Here is a 19,837-nt window from a genome sequence, read left to right on the forward strand (position 1 = left end):
AGCTTACTGGGAAAAACATCTACTATGACAGAACGTAATTTTTATAAAGAGCTTTTTAAAGCACAATATTTCATTTAAATCTATTATTCGATGACATTAACTAGAATCACTTACAAAAGACTAGTTAGAATAATGGTTACTAACAATGAATGAAACCAAGACAACTGATTATTTCATTTTAAAATGTTATGATAATTATTTTTAAAACCATCAAAACAAATTATGAAATGTCATTAATCTTAAACTTTTCCACAAACACTATTTTGTGGAAAATCAAATTCAGCAGTAAATTATCTTTAACTGTCAAATCTGTGCGGAACACAAACTCAGTTCCAGTCAGCTGCATTCTCTATAAAACGCCAGTGGAAGGGCCTGTGAAACAGCTTCTGCACCCATCCTGGGTAGCAAAAATCAGACCAGAAAATTTCCACCTTGAGCTCCCCCTTGGCCCACAGGATTTATGGTATGCAGAAAGGTGCATATGGGAGCCAGAAGTCTGCCTGCGTTTACTATTACTGGATCCTGAGCAGATACTAAGCTTTTCAGTTGAAAGCACATTCACGGCACACACAAGTGCCCAACCGTCTGTTACAGACTGTTTCTCAGCTGTACGCTCTTCAAACAAAGAGATGGAAAAAAGGGAAAAACTCTGAAGTACACCGCACTACAACACAGCAAACGGAATCGAGGGGAAAAAATACCACCAAGGAAAACTGGAAAGGAAGAAATTGAATGTTTTTTAGCCATTGGAAGAGACACAGCATCTTTTTTTATAATTTCTTTCATTTTTATTTTACTTTTTGTGACCTATGAGGGGAAAAAAAAAAAAGACCAGTTATCACTGCGGCTTTTATGGTTACAGGTCAAAATGATGAAACCACAGTGTAAGATGAACAAAGAAGTGGGAGGTTTGTGACTCCGCATTCCTTCCCCCATCTGAAGCTTTGAAATATTGGAGGGTTTTTAGCTCTAATACAAAATCTCCAGGATGCTAACCTTGCAAATACTTGCATTATTTAAAAAAAAAAAAAAAAAATTGTTTGGGTTTTTTTCTTACATGAGGTAAGGCTTGCAGAACCAGACCTCAAGTTTATAAATTCTTCTTGCAAACACATATTTTTTCACTTTAAAACAGCTGAGTCCAAGCTGGAGTCTATGCTTGCTTGTTTTTTTCTTTTAAAAACAATTTGGATTATACATGTCTCTTGCACCATCTTTTCACCTAAGGCAAATGTAACTCTGGCACTCAGGAAACTTAGCACCACAGGTACCTGGACTTTTTGAAAGGAGTTTATAGTTTCAGTGGACACTGCCAAGTAGGCTGATTATAACCGTATGGTAATGGTTGGCTTTTCCCCAACAGACTGCTTTCCTGTGTCAGTCTACTAAACACAATCTCCATCACTTAGTTTTAAGCACAAGACAATTCATTTTTTACTCAGAGAAGGATGTAGCTATTTTTCACTAAAATTCTAACTTGTTTTCAGTATAAAATTTTACATCCTACATTTCTTTACTGAATTCAGTGAAGATCTGTAAATCTTATCTCATTAAAGAACTAGGATGGACACTAATTCCAAAAAAAATCCTTCACATTTTTTTGATCTGTTTCTTCCTTGGAACAAAATTTATCATGTTCTGCTGACTGACTTAAGCCCAGATTCTGATCAATTCAAGTAAATGACTCCAAAGACTCTTGACCACCGTTCCCCTCCAAAGTTTCTCGCAGACAACCAATGCAGACATATGGAAATACCAAGTTTGCAATTTTTACTGTTTCACGTCTTCCTGTGGATGAACTGCACATCACTTATGCTGGCCTTGCAGACCTCCAGGGGTCCACGCAAACCTCTACTCTAGAATTCATTTAGTGCCACTAATTTGGCTGAAGTTTGCTCTGCACTTCCATGTTTTGCATATACTGGTATTATTACAACAGTCTAAGTGCTTTAGTCTGTCTTGCTGTTCTTACCAGGAGATAAATTCTCAGAGGTCAGAGATAAGAGACAACAACGCATGGCTTTGATGGCTGGTGCATCCCCTTTCTCTCTAATACAGCCAGGGGCCTGAAGGACGTAATGCTAGTTTATCTGAACCTATGAAAATACCTAGTGCAAGGCATCACTTCTTCATAAAAATCATGACTCTAGCTCTAGTTTTTCTCAGAATAATTATTCTGGACATTATTCACTTACTGTAACAAAAAGTGAATTCTTTTCCTAACTTTGATAAAAGCAGATTTTTACCGTTTACTCAGCTTAAAAAAAAAAAAAAAAGTTATCCTTGGATAATATTGTTCATGTAACATTTCATTCTCATGGATGCCTACTTTTGTGCCATTAAAAGGTAGACAGAAGATGGCATTACTGACTAGACCCTAAGTGATTTTGAGATTAACATTGCTGCATTGTTCTTTATGAATGGATCATGATAGTATTGAAATTATTTTTCATTATTATTGCTTTGTACAGTATAGCAAAATCATCATGCTCTTCTGTTCATAAACAAACACAGCCCTAACTAGTTTTCACTGCCCTCAGGCTTAAATATTCCAGCTGTCAGGAAAACAAGGTGTCAGAAAAGAATTTTATCTTTGGTTTTATAAAAGAAATTAAAGAGTGCCAGTATAGTTGTCTGTTGCATTATCATACAGCATACGGGGACCACATCCATCTCTGACTTCTACCAGAGCCTGCCTCAGCATGTAGGAGTGAACTTGTGAACAGAGCTGGGCAAACAACTGATTTTTCAATGACTGACAGTTGAACCACAGTATTGAAGACAGTCTGGTCAGATCGAACCACAATCAAAATGAAAAAGATACTGGCATGCACTTTTTCTGCATCCAAATTAAAACCAGGAAAAATACGTTCCTGTTCATATAGCACGTTTTAAGCCAGACACTTATAATAAAAGTAAAGGAATCAAAGAGCTTGGAGACAGGCAGGGACACAACCACTTTGTACTGAAGAGTGAAGGTATTTACCCAGCTGGTGAAAGATCTAGGGTTGGTGCCCATCTTTGTCTCAGAGCTTTCAAAACCACCTTCCCCTCACTTCAGGAAAATGCACTAATCATACATTCTTGTTTTCAGGCTCTCCCCTCAATGATGTATAAAATATTGTACTTTATATAAAATGCTTAAAAGTATTCATTAGACGATGATTTGCCATTAAGTTGAGTCTCCTGTTTCTGTCTTGTGTAATGAGTATTCTATTATTTTCACCAAAGTGGAATAGCTTCAGCAGAACGGCTTGAAAGATGTCTACCCCATCGCAGTCCCACAGGAAGGGTGTTTCAAATCCTGAATGAGTGCACTAACCTGTTTGTTTAAAGGAGGGCTTTTCCTCCTCCAATGACCCTGAAAAAATATTTCCTATCTGAATCTATTTGGTAAATTCAGCCTGTGTTTGTCAACATTTTAGGTAAATGGCCATTTTACATCATCTACCAGTGGAATTTTAAAATCACAATTAAATCTTCATCTCTTGTGGTTTTTTGGGGGGAGGGAGTTGTGTTTTTTTAAGAAAGCCTCCACTTAATCCACATCTACTAAATCACCATTATTTAAGTTATGCCAGTCCTTCCTGTAGCTCGCTTGCACTGGAAGCTGGACTTAAGCATCAAAAAAATCCGTCTTGGCTTTTGGACCTATGACCTAAAAATATTTTGTCTCTTGATCTGATGATAATAAAAATTCTTAGGAGTAGGGTAGGGTGAAGAGTGGTGCCAGTGAGATATACTGTCTCAAAGGGTAGATCAGTGAAAGAAACATGTCAGAACATCTGTTATCCAGAGGATCTTAACTGAATATTGATTTTCATCTGAAAACCAAATTCTGCCTTTAGATTATGTATGTGCAACTGACTTCATGTGGCCTTTGGGCTGGAATAAGGAAGGTTTTTCTGTTACAGCGGTGGCTAGAAGGCTCATGGCCCTACTATGTGACATACACAGGTTCAGCCTAAAATGTAATCATTGCCCTGCAGGGCCTAGCATCTACAAACTTCAGCCAAGAATTAGGAATTGAGCACAGATCTCCTGAATGGCAACCCAGTAGCCTACCAACTAGGTCACAGTGTCGCCGTTTGATTTCTACTCCTTATCTTCATGGCAGCACAAAAAACACCACTAAGGCAAGAGGCTTTAATCATCACATTGTCTTCAATGCCGGACATAATTGCAAAATACTGTGATGATGTACTGCATATGATGCACATAACTGAGAAAATACCTGAGTGAATAGTAACTGGTGTTAGCCATGCATGGGCAGAATATCAATCTTAGCACCTGTCACCATGGCATAGTTTTCTTGCCATAGTGATAACAGTAATTTCACTGATTCACCAGATTTAGGCTACTGGTACACGAGAATCTGACCCTTGGGAAGCAATTAAAGACTATTTGTTCACTGGATATACAGAGAATGAAAGATCAGGTCCAAGCTCTAAATGATTTTCAGTTTCTTAAGGGCAGTAGAAGGTAAGTGCAGCAGTAGGGATGCTAAGGAACTTTAAAAAAAAAACTTTAAAAAAAAAAACTTAAAAAAAAAAAAAAACGGCTAAAACTACCAGCTGGAAACACCTGGAGGAAGAGTCAGTGAGATTTTTGCTCTTAAATTAGTCCAACTCTCTTGATGATTTTATCCAATTAGCTTGGCTTTTTTACCTTACCATGCACCAGTGGCCTGCAATACTGATTTAGCTAAGTAATTACTCAACAGAACAATTATTTAATTGCTGAACATGAATATTAACGGTCAAATAATAGTAGCTAAATAAATAAAGATTGGTTTTCTGAATCCCAGTACTTCCTCCAAAAACACATCAGCTAGAAACCTGGGCCAGTTTAACCTTATATGTGGTAATTTGTTCAATTTGTGTATTTCTTCAAGTAGTCCCTGGTCATTAACATTTTTACTTATAAAGTCTGTGAAGTTGCAAAACAGAAATGCACTCACTCCAAACAGAAATTACTCATAATAATACTGTTGCAGTAGTTAAAGAAACTATTGTTTCTGTAGGAGTCAGGAACCCGAGATATATTTGAAAGATACATCAAGCTCAGGCCACTTGGGTTTACTGAAGTACTTTTTACCATACTCTCCAGAGCAATAAAATCAGCATAAAAGTGAGCAGAACAAACCTTCCATAGGAACAGAAAACAAACCAGTGCTTGTGCTTTCCACTTAAACTCTGCCTTTAGACATGCCAAACTCTCTCTTTTTAAGCCATTAGTATTTTGTTGTGCTTTTATCATGCGTAATTTACATCTCTAAATTTTAAAGATATCTGCTGGATGTACTCCAACTAATAAATAATAATGGCACCATATATGTTAATTTACATCAGATGTCTCTCCAGAACACCTCCCTTTCATTTAACTACTTTTTGATAAGGCATATCAGCAATTTCCTCTTCTTAAAGCCTTAATTAAGAAAGATCATTTTGTTAATCTTTATCCTGTTACTTTTACTCTGTTTAGTTTTACACTATACAGCATAATTCTTCTGACATAATCAGCTAGCTTCCATGATGGAATAATGTATCAAGGACACCAACTCCAGGTATGCAGGGTGCCTTTGCTGCTGAGGACTGCTTGAATTCCACAGAGAAATGTGAACAGATAGGGTATTTTCAGCTGAAGATAGCAACATAGAAAATAGCAATGCGGTGTTGTCATTTTGAGGTAAAAGGTAGCAATCTGTTATTGTGATCAGAGTTATTTAAAGGCTGCTTTCAAATTAGCTTTGCAGTCACAAATGTGTAAATATTTAATTTTTTTTCTAAGTGAAGAGGAACCAGTTCCTTGACTGAAAACAGAACATCTCTGAATTGAGTGTACTTCTGCATAAAAATGATGGTTTCTTTCACAGGAAAAACATATCACAAGTAATGTATCTGATGGAACTCCAGCCTTGACAGATGTAGATAAATAAAAGTTGAAATGTAGTGCTAGTGTTTGTCACTGGAAACGTAATGCAGAATTTAGGCCAAGATGTATTATAAATTTATCACAGTTTTAAATACAATACCCAAACTTGAGAAATTGTTCCAACCAAGTATAACACTTCTTTCTTTAGAGTCTTCCCTGTTTTGCAACTCTGACTAACTTCAGCCACTGAACTCCAATTATGAATGGTGAGGTGAAGGAATTAGGGCCAAGTGTGTACCTCGCATTGTCACTCTGGTATAGATACCAGAAAACTGCATGCTACGTTCTGGGCCCACCATCTGAACTTTTTACTGAGATGTCTTGTAGAAAATCAAAATGCATAGGGCCTACCCATTACTCCTCTGATAAAAAAGTGCAATGAAGTCAACATGGCTTTCTTGTCTGTTTTCCTATTTCTCTTTCTTACTCACCACTCACTACTTGTATTCCACCTTCATCAGCCCATGTTGGTTTTCCTAAGTTTAGCAGAGATTTTGCATGAGCAAAACAAACAGTATTTGATCCCAGACATCAAATTAAATTAGCAGTGTAGATTAACTGCTGTCAAATGAGTCACCACCTACTTCCAGTAAGATTCCGCATCCAAACCTCTGGATGTCTACTGCCCGACAAGTAAATTATCTCAGTACAGCTTAGCTGCTGCTCACGTGATGGAGGAAAGAAAACAGGCAGCTTCATTCTCTTTTGGACGGACTCGGGTGAACACCCTGTTACACTGCCAACCTACACAAGCTGTTTCCTCCTTCCATGGTGTTACTCTTCCATGGAACCAAAGGACACTCAGTTCTCTGCACCCAGCAGAGAAGACAAATGCTGCTCTACCTACGGACTGCAAAGGAGGGAGGGAGGGAGGGAGAGAGAGAAGCTTTGTGCCTTCCCTGCTTCTCCCTCACCCCGACTTTGTGCTCCGGCCAGATGCAAGGTGACCCTAAGCAGTTACATGTGTGGACTTAAAGATTACAAGACAGAAAGTGGATGGTCCTTTTTCTCCTCCTGTATACGGAACTCCCATTGGCTTTCCTGGGTGCTCCCTCTATAGACTGACGAGCAACAGGTCAGAGGAGACGGAAAGGCTTTTTACCTGCCAACCCCAGAGTTCAGGATGTGTTGTTTCTCCTGCAGCAGTTGATGACACCCTAACACCTTAGCAGCACTGGAGCTGCATTCCTACGCTGTAACAGGGGAAGCAGGACCAAGGGCCTGAACTAAGGTCTTGGCAGGTAAGTGAAGGAGCAACCAGTATCAAACAGCTTCGTTTGAAAGTGTACGTCTTTGTAATGTTTAAGTCTTAATATGTGCTCTGCTTTACCTGGGAGCTTAAACTTCCAGTTCTCGGAAGAGTATTTGAGATCACCTATTAACTCTGCCAAATGCTTGAAAAAATGTTGGAAGAAACTCATAAATGCAGAGGGACTAGAAAGAACGGTTATTTGTGCTAAAAATGTCTCAAAGCTGGGATTTCTTCTTAGAGCTGAGCAGAAGTTATTCAGATTAGTGGGGGAGGGAGAAGCTTTATGCTACCAACATATTTTTGTATATCGCCACTTAGGATGACCGAGAGCATCATTGTATGGTGAATACTCCATATTCAGAATATGAGCTCTCTTGGGATTGGGAGGGGGGATTTTTTGCTTGGTTGCTTGTTTTCTCTCAGTTGGACATGCAGGGAACACCTGATAAAGGGAAATCTCCGTCTCCTTACTACATTCCACTTCTTAAGCTTAATTATTGGAACCAGGTTTCCTGTATGAATACTTATGTCATTCAAAATGTGCTTTATTTCAGTAGTTATCAGGAATTGTGTTTTTGCTGGCAATACCATGTTCCAGAACATTCACAGAGAGCACACGCAGAGGAAGTCGCTACCACTAAAGCAAAGCCGGTTAAAAAGATATTTACAGAAAAATAAGTGGTGATAGTTACCAGCTCAAAAAAGAAGAAAAAAAAATTAAAAACATCCTTACATAAAGGAAGTCTTTCTTTTCCTTGCTTGTGGTACTATGACGGTAATGGATGCCTTTCTGTTGAGAGGCCAGTAAGTTTTACTTTTTGGAATGAAAACCAAATTTAGGTCAGAGGAGGAAATCATAAGGAGCTGCCACACACTAAGTTCTGTATCTGAGCCATCTACTGCCACCGTATCCTGGAGAGAAAAAAGGGAACGTTCATAAAGAATGAACAACCATCCAGAACTGGTGGGGCACCAAAGCCTCACTGATGTCCAATTCAGATATCCTTATCCCCCCTACCCTTATTGTTACTAATATTCTCAATTTACTAAGTGAAATCACTCCAAAAGTGACCTCTAAGTTTGTGCCCATCTTTCAGTGGATAAACTGTGAGCTTGCAAAAAATTACACATGCTAATAGCAACTGTTAATTAATATTCATCAGAATTAAGGGGAAAAGTCGTTATCAAAAATTTCTCTCCAAAATTTTAGAGGCAAGAGTGAAAAATGACACTTTACATAGGTTTATATCTTTTAAAAGTTTGCATTACTATAGTCATTGTTTTAAATTAACTTTCTCTAGACAAAATAAAGTGTTGTACTACATTGCAGCCTCACTGTTAGGAATGAAGATAGAGGAGACAATGCAGGAAGGCCAACACATACGACCAAAATGGAGAGTATCCAAGTCATAGAAGAAAGGTAAGTTGGTCAAACTGTTGTCTAGTAAATGTTTTTAATTTGCCTATAACTGATACCAAGAATTGCCTTGGTTTTTATGCTTCGGGAATGTCATTTTAATTACTTTTCCTCAAAAAAATTCTATACAAAAGGAAGCAAAATCTGTCCTGACAATGAAATGCCAGCAGAGACATTCATAAGTCAGGCTTACTTAGAGTTTCCTATTTGTGGGGAAGAACTGTGGGGAGGAATGGGAAGTGCATGGATGGTTCCATAGACCTGTGGGTCTCTATAAGAAGCCTCTGCTACCTGTGCGATCATTTTCTTCTGTTTATCCAGACAAGAAGTAAAACTAACGGCACCAGTGTACTTCACAGTCAGATTTTTAACATGGCTACATTTCATAAAACAGCTTGGACTATGGTTTCACTGGAATTAACCAAGGAAACACATACCTTGAAAAACGGGCTAACACGCACTGAAAGTCTGAGCTTCTATTTCTGTCTAAAGCTTGGGCCCATGTTTGTTGTGTTGGGAAAAATGCTAACCTATCAGTGGCCTTGAGTTCTCTAATCCCATAAAAAGTTAATTCAAACTTAACTCTGGAGGATATGATTGATGGTAAAAGCAACCCAAACAACTCATTGTTGTCATTGCTACTCATGGTCATTTCTGAGAGGACAATGTCAGAAATTTCCACAAAATACTGTAGTGAAGAAAGCTTCCCAATAGACAACGAGGGAGCACAGGTCGCTTGTCAGCTCCATCCCTCAGCAGGTTCTTTTCACTCTCCTCAGAGAGAAGACTTACCTTCAAATCTGTATGTTTATACTTTTTGGTTCAGATTGCAATTATTTTGCTGGATAGTTTAAATGTTAAACACTTTCTCATTTATTAGATCTTTTGGACTGCCGAAAAGTTATCACAAATAGCTTCCCATCATCCAGTTTGCCTTGCATGCAGAGTAGGAGTTGATAAATGGACTTGAAGAGAAATCTTGTAGATAAATGTCACTTATTGTGCAACATGATTACACAGAAGCTATTAACAACAGCTAGTAAAGCTCTTGTGTTGGATCCTATCAGGAAGGGGAGGGTGAGCGCTCAGAATTAAGTTTGAAACTATATTTAATTGTTGTTAAGTAACTTGGAATATTACCTTCTCAAGCTATTCATTGGTACATTAATGGATTAGTGACGCAAGTTAGTCTTCTGATCACTTATCCAGTGTGTCCACTGTTACAAGCCACAAATAGTTTCCTTCAGAAAATAGGAATAAGGTCTTTTTCCCACTTCTTCTCTCTCCAGTTTTGCCAGCAACATCCATCACATCTTGTGCCAATAGATCATCATTCAGGTCAATAGCACCAAACAGAGGGAAGCTTAGCAACCCTTAGGTACAAGCACAGAGAAATATGCTAATTTAAAAGCTCTCTGAATTACTATTTTGTTGGGCCTCATTAGTATGCTCTCGGCTGCCAAGCCTTTTGTTTTTCTTGTCCTTCCTGAACCAAATTGTGTGGCAGCCAGTGACTGGCCAAACACCATCAGAAGTAGGCAGGGACATCAGGTGTCATCTAAACCCCTCATGAAAGAGAGTCTATTGCCAGCTCCCTGAAATCACATCCCCTTTAACTGCAGAGGCAGGAATTCAATGCTGTTGTGGGATTTTGTCTTTGAGTCTGATGGCTAACAACACTAGTAGAAAACTTGTAGAAAGCCAAGTGCATGTCTCGTAACATTACACATGTTTAGTGGGCTATTGAGATAATGAATGCACAAGTGAAGAGTGAACAAAATTCCGCTGTCACTGCTGAAGCCTTGTTGCTTCCAGTTTTCACTCTGGACGAAAGTGCAGTTGAAAGGAGAATTTTTGGGCGATTGTACGAAAACACTGTTACAAAAATAGAAGCATATTTGTAATGATACTTTGCTTTTGCAGCCAAAACCCTACTGCAGATGAAATTTTGTCTTGGGCTCAGAATTTTGACAAGATGATGAAAACACCAGCTGGGAGGAACCTTTTCAGAGAGTTTCTTCGAACAGAGTATAGTGAGGAGAACCTGCTTTTCTGGCTTGCATGTGAAGATCTAAAGAAGGAACAGAACAAGAAAGTTATTGAAGAAAAAGCAAGACTTATATATGAAGATTACATTTCTATACTATCACCAAAAGAGGTAAAGCTGTAAATGTTACATTTGCATTTTCTGTTACTCCAGAGCAGAAATGTTATACCCTGGATTGCCAGATCGGGGTCTGAAAGTCTGCCTGATCTGTCAGATGAAAGTCTTCGTGTGGACATTAAATCAGGAAAGGAAGGGACAGAAAAAGTAGAGACACAGGAGCTGGGCCATTTAGCATCACTGGCCACAACACCTCAAAGCTCTCTATAAGACTCAAGAAACTCCAGTAAGAGAAGGCTGAGAAATGGGTATGCTTCTTTTGAAATGCTACATGCCTGCCAGAGACAGGAAATAAGTAATGCAAATGGATTTGTGGAGAAAAGGCACCAAAATTAAGGAATTTAAATCAGAATCATTATAGATTTATCTGCTGCAACAGCTGTCTGGGAGAAAATCCAAATTTGCACTGAATATTCCTGTGTGAGAGACCAGGAATGGAGACCATGTATTTTCTCTAATGAAAGGTATAAGAATATCTAGGAAATTATATAAGATTTTTTTTAACCCTTAAACTGAATTAGACAAATTCTGAAATGATCTTCACCTGGAGTAAAGAAAAAGCATCCCCTATCAAACCATGTTTTGGAATAGTGAGATATATAAATATATAAGCACTATAGAAAAGTCTTAGGCCACATCATGCACCTTTAGCTCCTTTGCCTTGTCTCTGTGCATTGCATCTGACTTTCTACTCAATGGCGTTATACTAATTTATGTTCACTGTGGACCTTGCTTCCTACATTTTACTTCTGCACTGCATGCAGTAGTAATTTGCAACTTCATTCATATGAATGAAGCCAACAGCAATTTATAGCTCCATTATCTTCTCTTGTGCCATAGCGTATCCTTTTGCTTTGGAGTGAGATAACTGCCAGTACAGCAAGCTAATAATGAGTTTTTCTTTTAATATAATATCTCTAGTACATATATATGTGCTGAATGTGCAGTTGTCTTTTTAAGCTAAGATCAACCAGCAGTTAAAATTCAAACGCTAAGTGCTGTTTGACTTAGGGTTTAACAAAACTACTCACAAACTTGATGCACTGGACATGTGCGGATGTCATCAATCCAGTTGCTCCTGCCCCTACTGGAAATCTTATGAGGCAAACAAGAACTGTTTGCAACACTTTAGATCAGCACAGGAGCTGAAAAGTTCTTGTTCATCCAGGCATCCCATTCCAGATGTTATCTTTTGGCATAAGAGCTGAAATATTTAGCGTCACTTGTTCAGGGATGAAGTTACTGAGGCAGAGGTCGTAGTGTTAAGGTATCTGTTAAGAACAGATACCTTGTATTCATCTGTTTAGCAAGGAAATACCTTTAGTAATTCCAGCTAGTTTTGCCATCTGGCTTTAGTGAGTCACTGAAAAACTACAATGTAAATTAATAGTTCCATAATTAAATTTTTTCCATTCTTTAAGTGCAATTAACTTTTACTATATTCAATGGCACAAAGCCCCACCATCCTGCCAAATTTGAGCTTTTTATCCCAGCTATTATAGTTGATAATGAAGAACCAGTTAGCTAGCTGCACAAACTGTTTTTGCTAAGATATGTGCGTGCGCATGTGTGTCGGGGAGAATTGCTTACACCTTAGTGTGTCATTTCAGTGCTACAGAAATGCAATGGTCTAGGATTGAAATCTATTCAAATAAATTCCGAAGACGCATGGCTGCACCACTGCTTCTCAAAACTACCATAACACTGCACCCCTGCATGCTGTTGTGTCTAAAAGCCGGGAGTCACGGGCCGAGCAGCCCCACCGGTCTGTATTCCTGCTGTGCAGTCCGGTCTGCTTGCACAGCTACGTTAGGTAGGCAGTGAATTCAATCAGAAAAATGCCTGGGTTGAAAAACAGCCCAGAAAAGAAATGCCACTTTCAGATGGATATATTCCTTAACTCAGCTAGCTGTGGGGCTGCCCAGACAGCCGTGCCAGCACAAGGGAGGGGAAGCGGCAGGGTGGGAACGTGGGGAGGCTGTTCATGGCAGCCGACGCAGCACCGCTGCCCATCCGTAAGGGAGGCGTACAGCAGGGACGCCTGCTGCGCCTCGGGGTGCTGCGTGCGGGCGTAGCAGTGAGCACTTAGGTGGAGAGTGTGCATTAAGCAGGCGTAATGGATGTTCTGCAGAGATAGCGTACTTGAGTAATAGGTACGGTTTGCTAGCATGAATAGGCAACAGTTTACTCACAGTTAGGCTGCATCATAGTTGTGCCTCGTGACCGATAACCAAGTAACAGCAAATATTGGAGGAGAAAGAGCTTGCCTGCTGTGGCAGTAACATACTCCAATATGCCAACAAGCCAACAATGCCAGCTTCTACAGTTGGTACTGAAGATATAATGAAAATGTGTGTTTACTCCTCAGCACCACACCATACCACTGCATTTGCTTCACCACATACAAAAATACACAAGCTCACACATCCACACATGTTCTGAGTTTCCATCTCAGTTAGCGTCCTTCACATATCAAGGTATCTTGGTACGTGGAGCTTTCCAGGGTTGAACTCAATCCTTCAGACGATACGAATATCTATTTACATGGTTGCAGAGTAGTAGGGTCAGATTGCAGCCTGGTGTAAATCACAGTAGCTTAACTGATCCATGCTTGGTATTTCTCTACTCAGTGTTTTAGCCTTTTTCTTCTTAGCTGAGTAAACCCTTGCTGGCCCCAGTGGGCTTTCCTGCTACTGCCATTTCGTTTCATCCGGAAGGCATTAATTTTACTGGTTTTAGAGCATTTTGTGGATAAGCTGTACATTCACTCAAATTTCTAAATGATATTCTAAAATCAACTGTGCATTCATCCCAAGCATAATATATCCTTTTCTGCCTAGGCACAGGAGTTTATTACAAATGGAAAGTAAATGAGAAGCTAAAATTGAAACTTGCTAACAACTTCAATATGGACATATGATATCCTGAAAATATAAACTACCAGATGTTAGAGAGTCTTGAAAAGAACAAATCTGAAATAGTTAATATTAATGGGGAGATTAACACGATAAAAACGATAAAAAACTCTGGGTAATTTGTGAGTAACAAGTGTAGTGCCTGAAAAAAAAAGGGAAAAAAACCCCGTAGGGCAGCCAGATGAGAACGCTGAACAGAAAGCTTCTGAAGATTTAACCACAAATGGTCAGGAAAGAAACATTTCAGCTCCCTGAATGAGAGTCATTCAACATTCATTTCAGAGAAATGATTTTAAATATGTAATTTTTTTTTTTAAGGTAAAATAACATATTTTGGGAAATCCAGGTTACTGCAGAGCTTTATTTAGTTGCACTGTATTTATTCTGTTATACAGCTGCATTTCATCTTACAGATCTTAAGATGGATGCAAAGACCAAGTCAAAACTGAAATAGAGTCGATGGTCTCAGTCTGTAATTGTGTGGTGGCTCTGAAAGAAGCACAGAGCATTACTTGAATAAACTGACAAACTCGGCGTGTTCAATGGAGCCCTGAGAAAAAAAGATACGTATAACAGCCTTTCCGATATTACTGTTTAATATTAGTCTGTTCTCATCTTCTTCAGGTTAGTCTTGATTCCCGGGTGAGAGAAGTGATCAACAGAAACTTGTTGGATCCCAGCCCTCACATGTATGAAGATGCCCAACTCCAGATATACACCCTAATGCACAGAGACTCTTTTCCAAGGTTTTTGAACTCTCAGATTTATAAGTCTCTTGTTGAAAGTATTACGGGCTCTACTTCTGAAACTTAGTTTTAATTTTCAGACAAAATAACTTGATTTTTTGCGGGTGGGTGGGATGGAAGAAAAGTAGTTTAATAACATCTGGAGCTGGGTTCCTGGAGAACTACAGTTTAGCACTACTCAGGCTACTGTGAAGAAAACAAATACATATTATGGTCTCTGTCTACATTTTTACCAAGGTCCTCCTTGCTCGAGATGGCGTGGGAGGGGAACAATGGATTTGCCAAAATACATTTGTTTCACACTCCTTTCACCCTACTGCAGTCAAGATTGCAATGATGTATTTGTAGTTTTATGAACAGTCTCCTTGTGTATCCTCACACTGCATGTGCAAGGTAAAACTGCTTCACTTACCACTTAGTTGTTGCAATATTTAATCCAATAACATAAATTATATCTGTATTTAAGAACTTTTTTTTGTGCAATACAGTCTTATGGTACATAGAAACAATTGCAGCAAACCAGAAAGAGGCTTGCATTTTTTAACATCACTAACTGAAAAAAGCCAATTTTTAAGGTGTAGCATTACTCAACATTCTCTACTGAGTACAATACACTGACTTTTTGAAGCCAATATTTCTGTACAGAAAAAAAGAGCTATTTATCACTGTTTATTTAAAATAAATCAAGCGGAGGATTCCTCTGGTTGTTGACTGCCAAAACTGTGGCATTTTCATTACAGAGTTTGCAATGTCAAAAAAAGAAAAAAAAAAAGAAGAAAAAAAAAGCACAAACCACTTAAAGGGATCCATATCTGGGTGACACAATCTATGCGCTGATATTGTTTAATTGTTAAAAGAACAAAGATTTTCAATGTACATTTCAGATGTCAGATACTGTAATTGATTTATTAAAGACTGGCTATCCAGTTCTAACACTGTTGTATAATGTTATGTACTTCAGCAAAAAAAAAAAAACAAAAACAAAATCAAAAAAACAAGAAGCTTGATAATTTAGTTTTTTTAATAAAGAAATTTAATAAAAGATTGCCTACATGTAGCATTTTAGAGCATTTTAGAACATTTTGATGAATTGCATCTGTCCTGTAAGATTTTTTTTTTTGAAAGCTAAATCCAGTAAAAAATGTTTTTAAACAAAGTAATGTTTTACGAGGTGGCGGGTTAAAGAAGACTTATGTTAGCTTCTAGCGTCATTGATTTTGAGGAACTCCTTGAAAACGAGGGGTTTGGAGAGTAATATTAAACCAAACTTCAAGGGCTCCTAAACCTACAGTCCTTACCCAAGCAAAACGCCTACGGAAACGCAACCGGTGTCTTTCCTGGGTAAAGAATCCTGTACTGAGCCCTTAATCAGAGCTAAGGCAGCATGGTACTCCCATCGCTTGGCTGCCATGGTGTTTTTAATAGGTGTTTGCTTGGCCTTTTTATCAAAAAATGTCCAATTTTAGGATGCATTTTGATGTTTAAAGAGACAGTGACTCGGAACTTAAAAAAACCCCATCTTCATACCTACCATACACAAGCAAAATGAGCGTTAGCATCCCTCACAAACTGCTAAAGATATTCCAAGAAATGGCTTTGAATACTTGTTAAATATATGTATATGTATGTACATATATATGTATTTAATACTGACAACTCTGGTCTTATACTAAGACTTAAGAGGCAAGGTTCTTCTCGCTTACATAGGACTAAACGTGGCATAACCCCTTTGCTTTCGATGGGACTGGAAGGTCTGGCAGTTGCGTCCTTGAGCGGCATCTAGCCCCAGCACGCTTGGCTCCAACCACCCAGTTACTCCTTGCAGGCAGCCTCCGGTGCTGGCTCTCGCTGGAGCCGCTGCTGCCGAGGTGGGTCTGCTGCTGTACAGTAACTGGCAGGATGCAGCTCTTAGTTTCTCTTCTGGGGCTTATTTTTCTCCTTTGTTTTACTACCTCTCATTTTTTTAATTTATTGAACATGCTTCAAATAGCAAGTCTGGGGAATTTTTTAATCATTCTTTTTACTTGAAACCTGTGTGCTTTTTTTGGATATATATATACGAAAAATTTAACGAACTGTTTCTTAAACTCATTTGGTTTTGTAATTTATATAGAATTCAGGAGATGATTAAAAGGGCTATTCTCTATTCCCTATGCAAATATTTTAACTGTTGTAGTGTTTGACAAAATGGGATCTAAAAAAAAAATCTGCAAAGTGGAAAACAAATCTGTTTACAGTGGCGTTGCTGACTATCCTACCGTATTCAGCACTTTTAAATATTGTTATTTATGAAAATGTAGTTTAAAATGCAAGACAAAATATTTATAAATGTTCTTTTAATAAATACCTGTTTTGTCTGAAAGTGTTATTGTGTTATGACAACTTTATTCATGTTGGTTAGCTACTTACCATTATGAATAAAATATTCAATTATTATACTGGTAGAATAATAGCTATGATGTTTACAAATCCTGAGGGGGGGAAATTCAGTGAGAAAGGACTGCCTCCTTCTACTGTGAAATACTGTTAGAAAAACTGAATTTTTCTGGCTTTTTTTCTTAACTGTGGTCCTACATATGTCTAGTATCACTTGATAACAGTTATATTTACTGTGGTACTAAACATATGCAGCATCATATATGTATATATTTACATAGTGTAATTTCAAGTTTGTTGGTGTTTGAGGCACAATACATTTAGTCCACACATCTAAACAATGTGTAAGAGACAAAACTGCATGCATAAGTCTTTACAAATGTAGACTTGAATATTTTTAATGTTACTATTTGATGGTGACCTGCTAGTCATAAGCTATCTTTATAAGATATTTCACACAGGTAGAAGTTCTTGTCAACATAGACAAGTCATCCTTTCAAGGACAGTTTTAAAGCTAAATGTGCGGGCCCTAAAATATTATCTTGATTTCTAGCATAAGCTTCCAAAATCTGTATTTGGAAACTGTTACGTCATTTTGAAAAATATTACACCAGTCTTCAGTGTAATACTGCAATGAAATCACGTTCAAAATGTCTTGTCTTAAATCCTCTATTTGGAGGGATTTAAAAACTGAACATAACGTGAAGTTTCTTCCTTGGAGCAAACGTTCATATTAAAATGTTTAATATACATTTCATCTATCAGTTTGGGTTTCCCCAATTTTTTAATGAAAAAATGGATGTGGTCCAAATGGACAAGTCATGCCGTAACATGATCTCATTGCCTATCATACAGTTCTTTGAACGCAAATTGTAAAACAGTCAAGCTATTAAACTGATTTATTGTGCATGCAGTGTACAATACACTTTGAAAAACTGCCTAAATACACTTATTCTATAGCCTGGAATAAACTAAGTACGTATTTAACTTGTATTTCAGTTTTTCATGAGAATGTATATAGCAAGTGCACTACAGAGAGTTATGTTTTTGTCACTTTTGCCCGGTGTTTAATCTTTTCTGTCAAATAGAGCCTAACACCAAATAGCCACAAATAAGCAGAGCACTTGTGTACGCTCCTGACCTTTAGGTTTCAAAGAAACTGAATATATAGTATTATGCATGTGTTCAACTTACCTGTTTACAGTCAACTTTCACATAACTGAGCTGAAAGTAGTTTGGGATACCCAGGATAAAACAAAACCTGCAGACAGTATCAAGAGTATTTAAATTAGACTGAAGGCACATATGGTATGAAGGAGGCTAAAGGTCTGATGGAGAAAAGACAGGTCAGTGACACAGGCGGCTGGGCTGCATGTTAACCAGCTGAGACCAGGCGGCACGGTGCCGTGGAAGTGCGGCCATAGCGCTTCCAGGTCCACAGCCCGTCCACAACTCGCTTGAGCACCTGTGGAGTCCACATAAACCATTCGCAGGACAACAGAGAGCGGACACCAACCAAACTTAAGCTAGTAATAGCTCTGTTTTAAATTAAAAGCATGCTAAAGTGTCTGCCACGCTGTGGTCTAAACCAAGCAAATAGAGGAGAGCTACGTTCTACCTTAAACAGCCAGGGTTTAAGCTGTCACCTGATGCCAAACTTGCTTCCCTAGGCAGCAAATTCGATCACGATGAGCATCTGCCCATGGAACCAGTATCTAAAAAAGGTGGGGGGCTCTTTTGGTGAGAGCAGCTTGCTGGACTGACCACGCTGTGAGCCTGCTCAGGAACTGGCAGCTTCTGTATGCAGTAAGTGCTTGCGAAAGCCATTTAGCGTAAGTATTCCACAACACCAATGCAAAAGCAATCAAAGCTGATACAAGAAAGTCTCTTAACTTCAGCGACTCTCTACACCACAAGGAGTAAAGCTCACACTTCTACAATGTCTGTGAGCCTGCTCCCGGCAGTGTTAACCCAGCCAACAACAGCCTGAGTCCTTATCAAATCCAACAAAGCAAAACATTAAGGTTGCACACAGACAGACAGCTGCAATGTCTGCGCCAAGTTGATCTGAACCATGTGTAATCACCAACTTCAAAATAGGTTTTTTCTCAGCCCATAATGCTGCTATTTTTGGAGAGTCCCAAGAGTAGCACTGTAGCACATCCTGGGATGTGGCTGCAGTGACAAAGGTCCAGTCCTGTTCACCAATACCCCGAGTACGTTTGCAGTGACAAAACATAAGCCCCATTCACATAGGTCCTGAATACTTCTGCCAGCAGTAGAAGTGACGTTTGTGGGATGAAAGAACAAAGCAATAATGGTGCCAAAATCAGCTGGAAAAAAAGGTGACATAAACATAGTCTGCATATGACTAACATTCTACCAAAAGCCAGATTTTGCCCCTTCCTTTATCCTTACACTCACTCTGTGGAAATCCATCCTTCCGATTTAAAACAGGGACACAATTGAGGTGATTCAAAGGCTGACTATCAGTCATTGACTCACACTACCTTTTTTTCTTCTCAAAAGCTTTACATTAAATCACCCCTTACTCTAAATTTCCTGAGTTCTGCGTAATTCCCTCAGAAGCAGGTTTCACACAGCTGTTAAGACGCTTATAATTTCTTTCATCGTTACAGAACACCAAAATACTTGGTCTATTAAAAGCATAAATTTGGTCATTTTTCCTTTACGCCTCTGAAAGAAGGCTTCAGGGAGCTTCATGGGCAGGCAGCAGTGAGTGCAAGGGAAGCTTTCGGTGGGTGAGATTTCATAAGCAATGGCCTGGGCTGTTTGTCAGCGCCAGACTAGCCGCACAGACTGTATGCTCTCCACAAAGCTCTTCGAGTGTGATTTTACTTATAAATTATTGCTACAGTGTATTTTGCTTATTCAAAGTGATGCATTTACAATCATAGGAAAACGTTTTTATCCAACCATTCATTTTAATGTTTAATATTCCAAATAACAAATTCTCACGTTGACCGTATTGCCTTTGGATTTCCACAATGGAACAAAACTTCCAAGTTTTCC

The 19,837-nt window shown here is 38.6% G+C and overlaps 1 protein-coding gene across 3 annotated transcripts in view; it reads left to right on the top strand.

The window, feature by feature from the left end:
- Positions 1 to 14,675, top strand: part of RGS17 (regulator of G protein signaling 17) — a 74,542-nt gene extending 59,867 nt beyond the window's left edge. For all 3 annotated transcript variants that reach the window (XM_076333831.1, XM_076333830.1, XM_076333829.1), the window contains 3 exons: positions 8,517 to 8,606; positions 10,527 to 10,761; positions 14,307 to 14,675. In XM_076333831.1, the coding sequence (XP_076189946.1) occupies positions 8,517 to 8,606; positions 10,527 to 10,761; positions 14,307 to 14,495 (514 nt within the window). In that variant the 3' untranslated portion in view covers positions 14,496 to 14,675. The remainder of the gene's footprint in view (positions 1 to 8,516; positions 8,607 to 10,526; positions 10,762 to 14,306) is intronic.
- Positions 14,676 to 19,837: the final 5,162 nt, after the last annotated feature.

This window comes from Aptenodytes patagonicus, chromosome 3, assembly GCF_965638725.1.
Source record: "Aptenodytes patagonicus chromosome 3, bAptPat1.pri.cur, whole genome shotgun sequence".
In the NCBI taxonomy this organism is placed as follows: domain Eukaryota; kingdom Metazoa; phylum Chordata; class Aves; order Sphenisciformes; family Spheniscidae; genus Aptenodytes; species Aptenodytes patagonicus.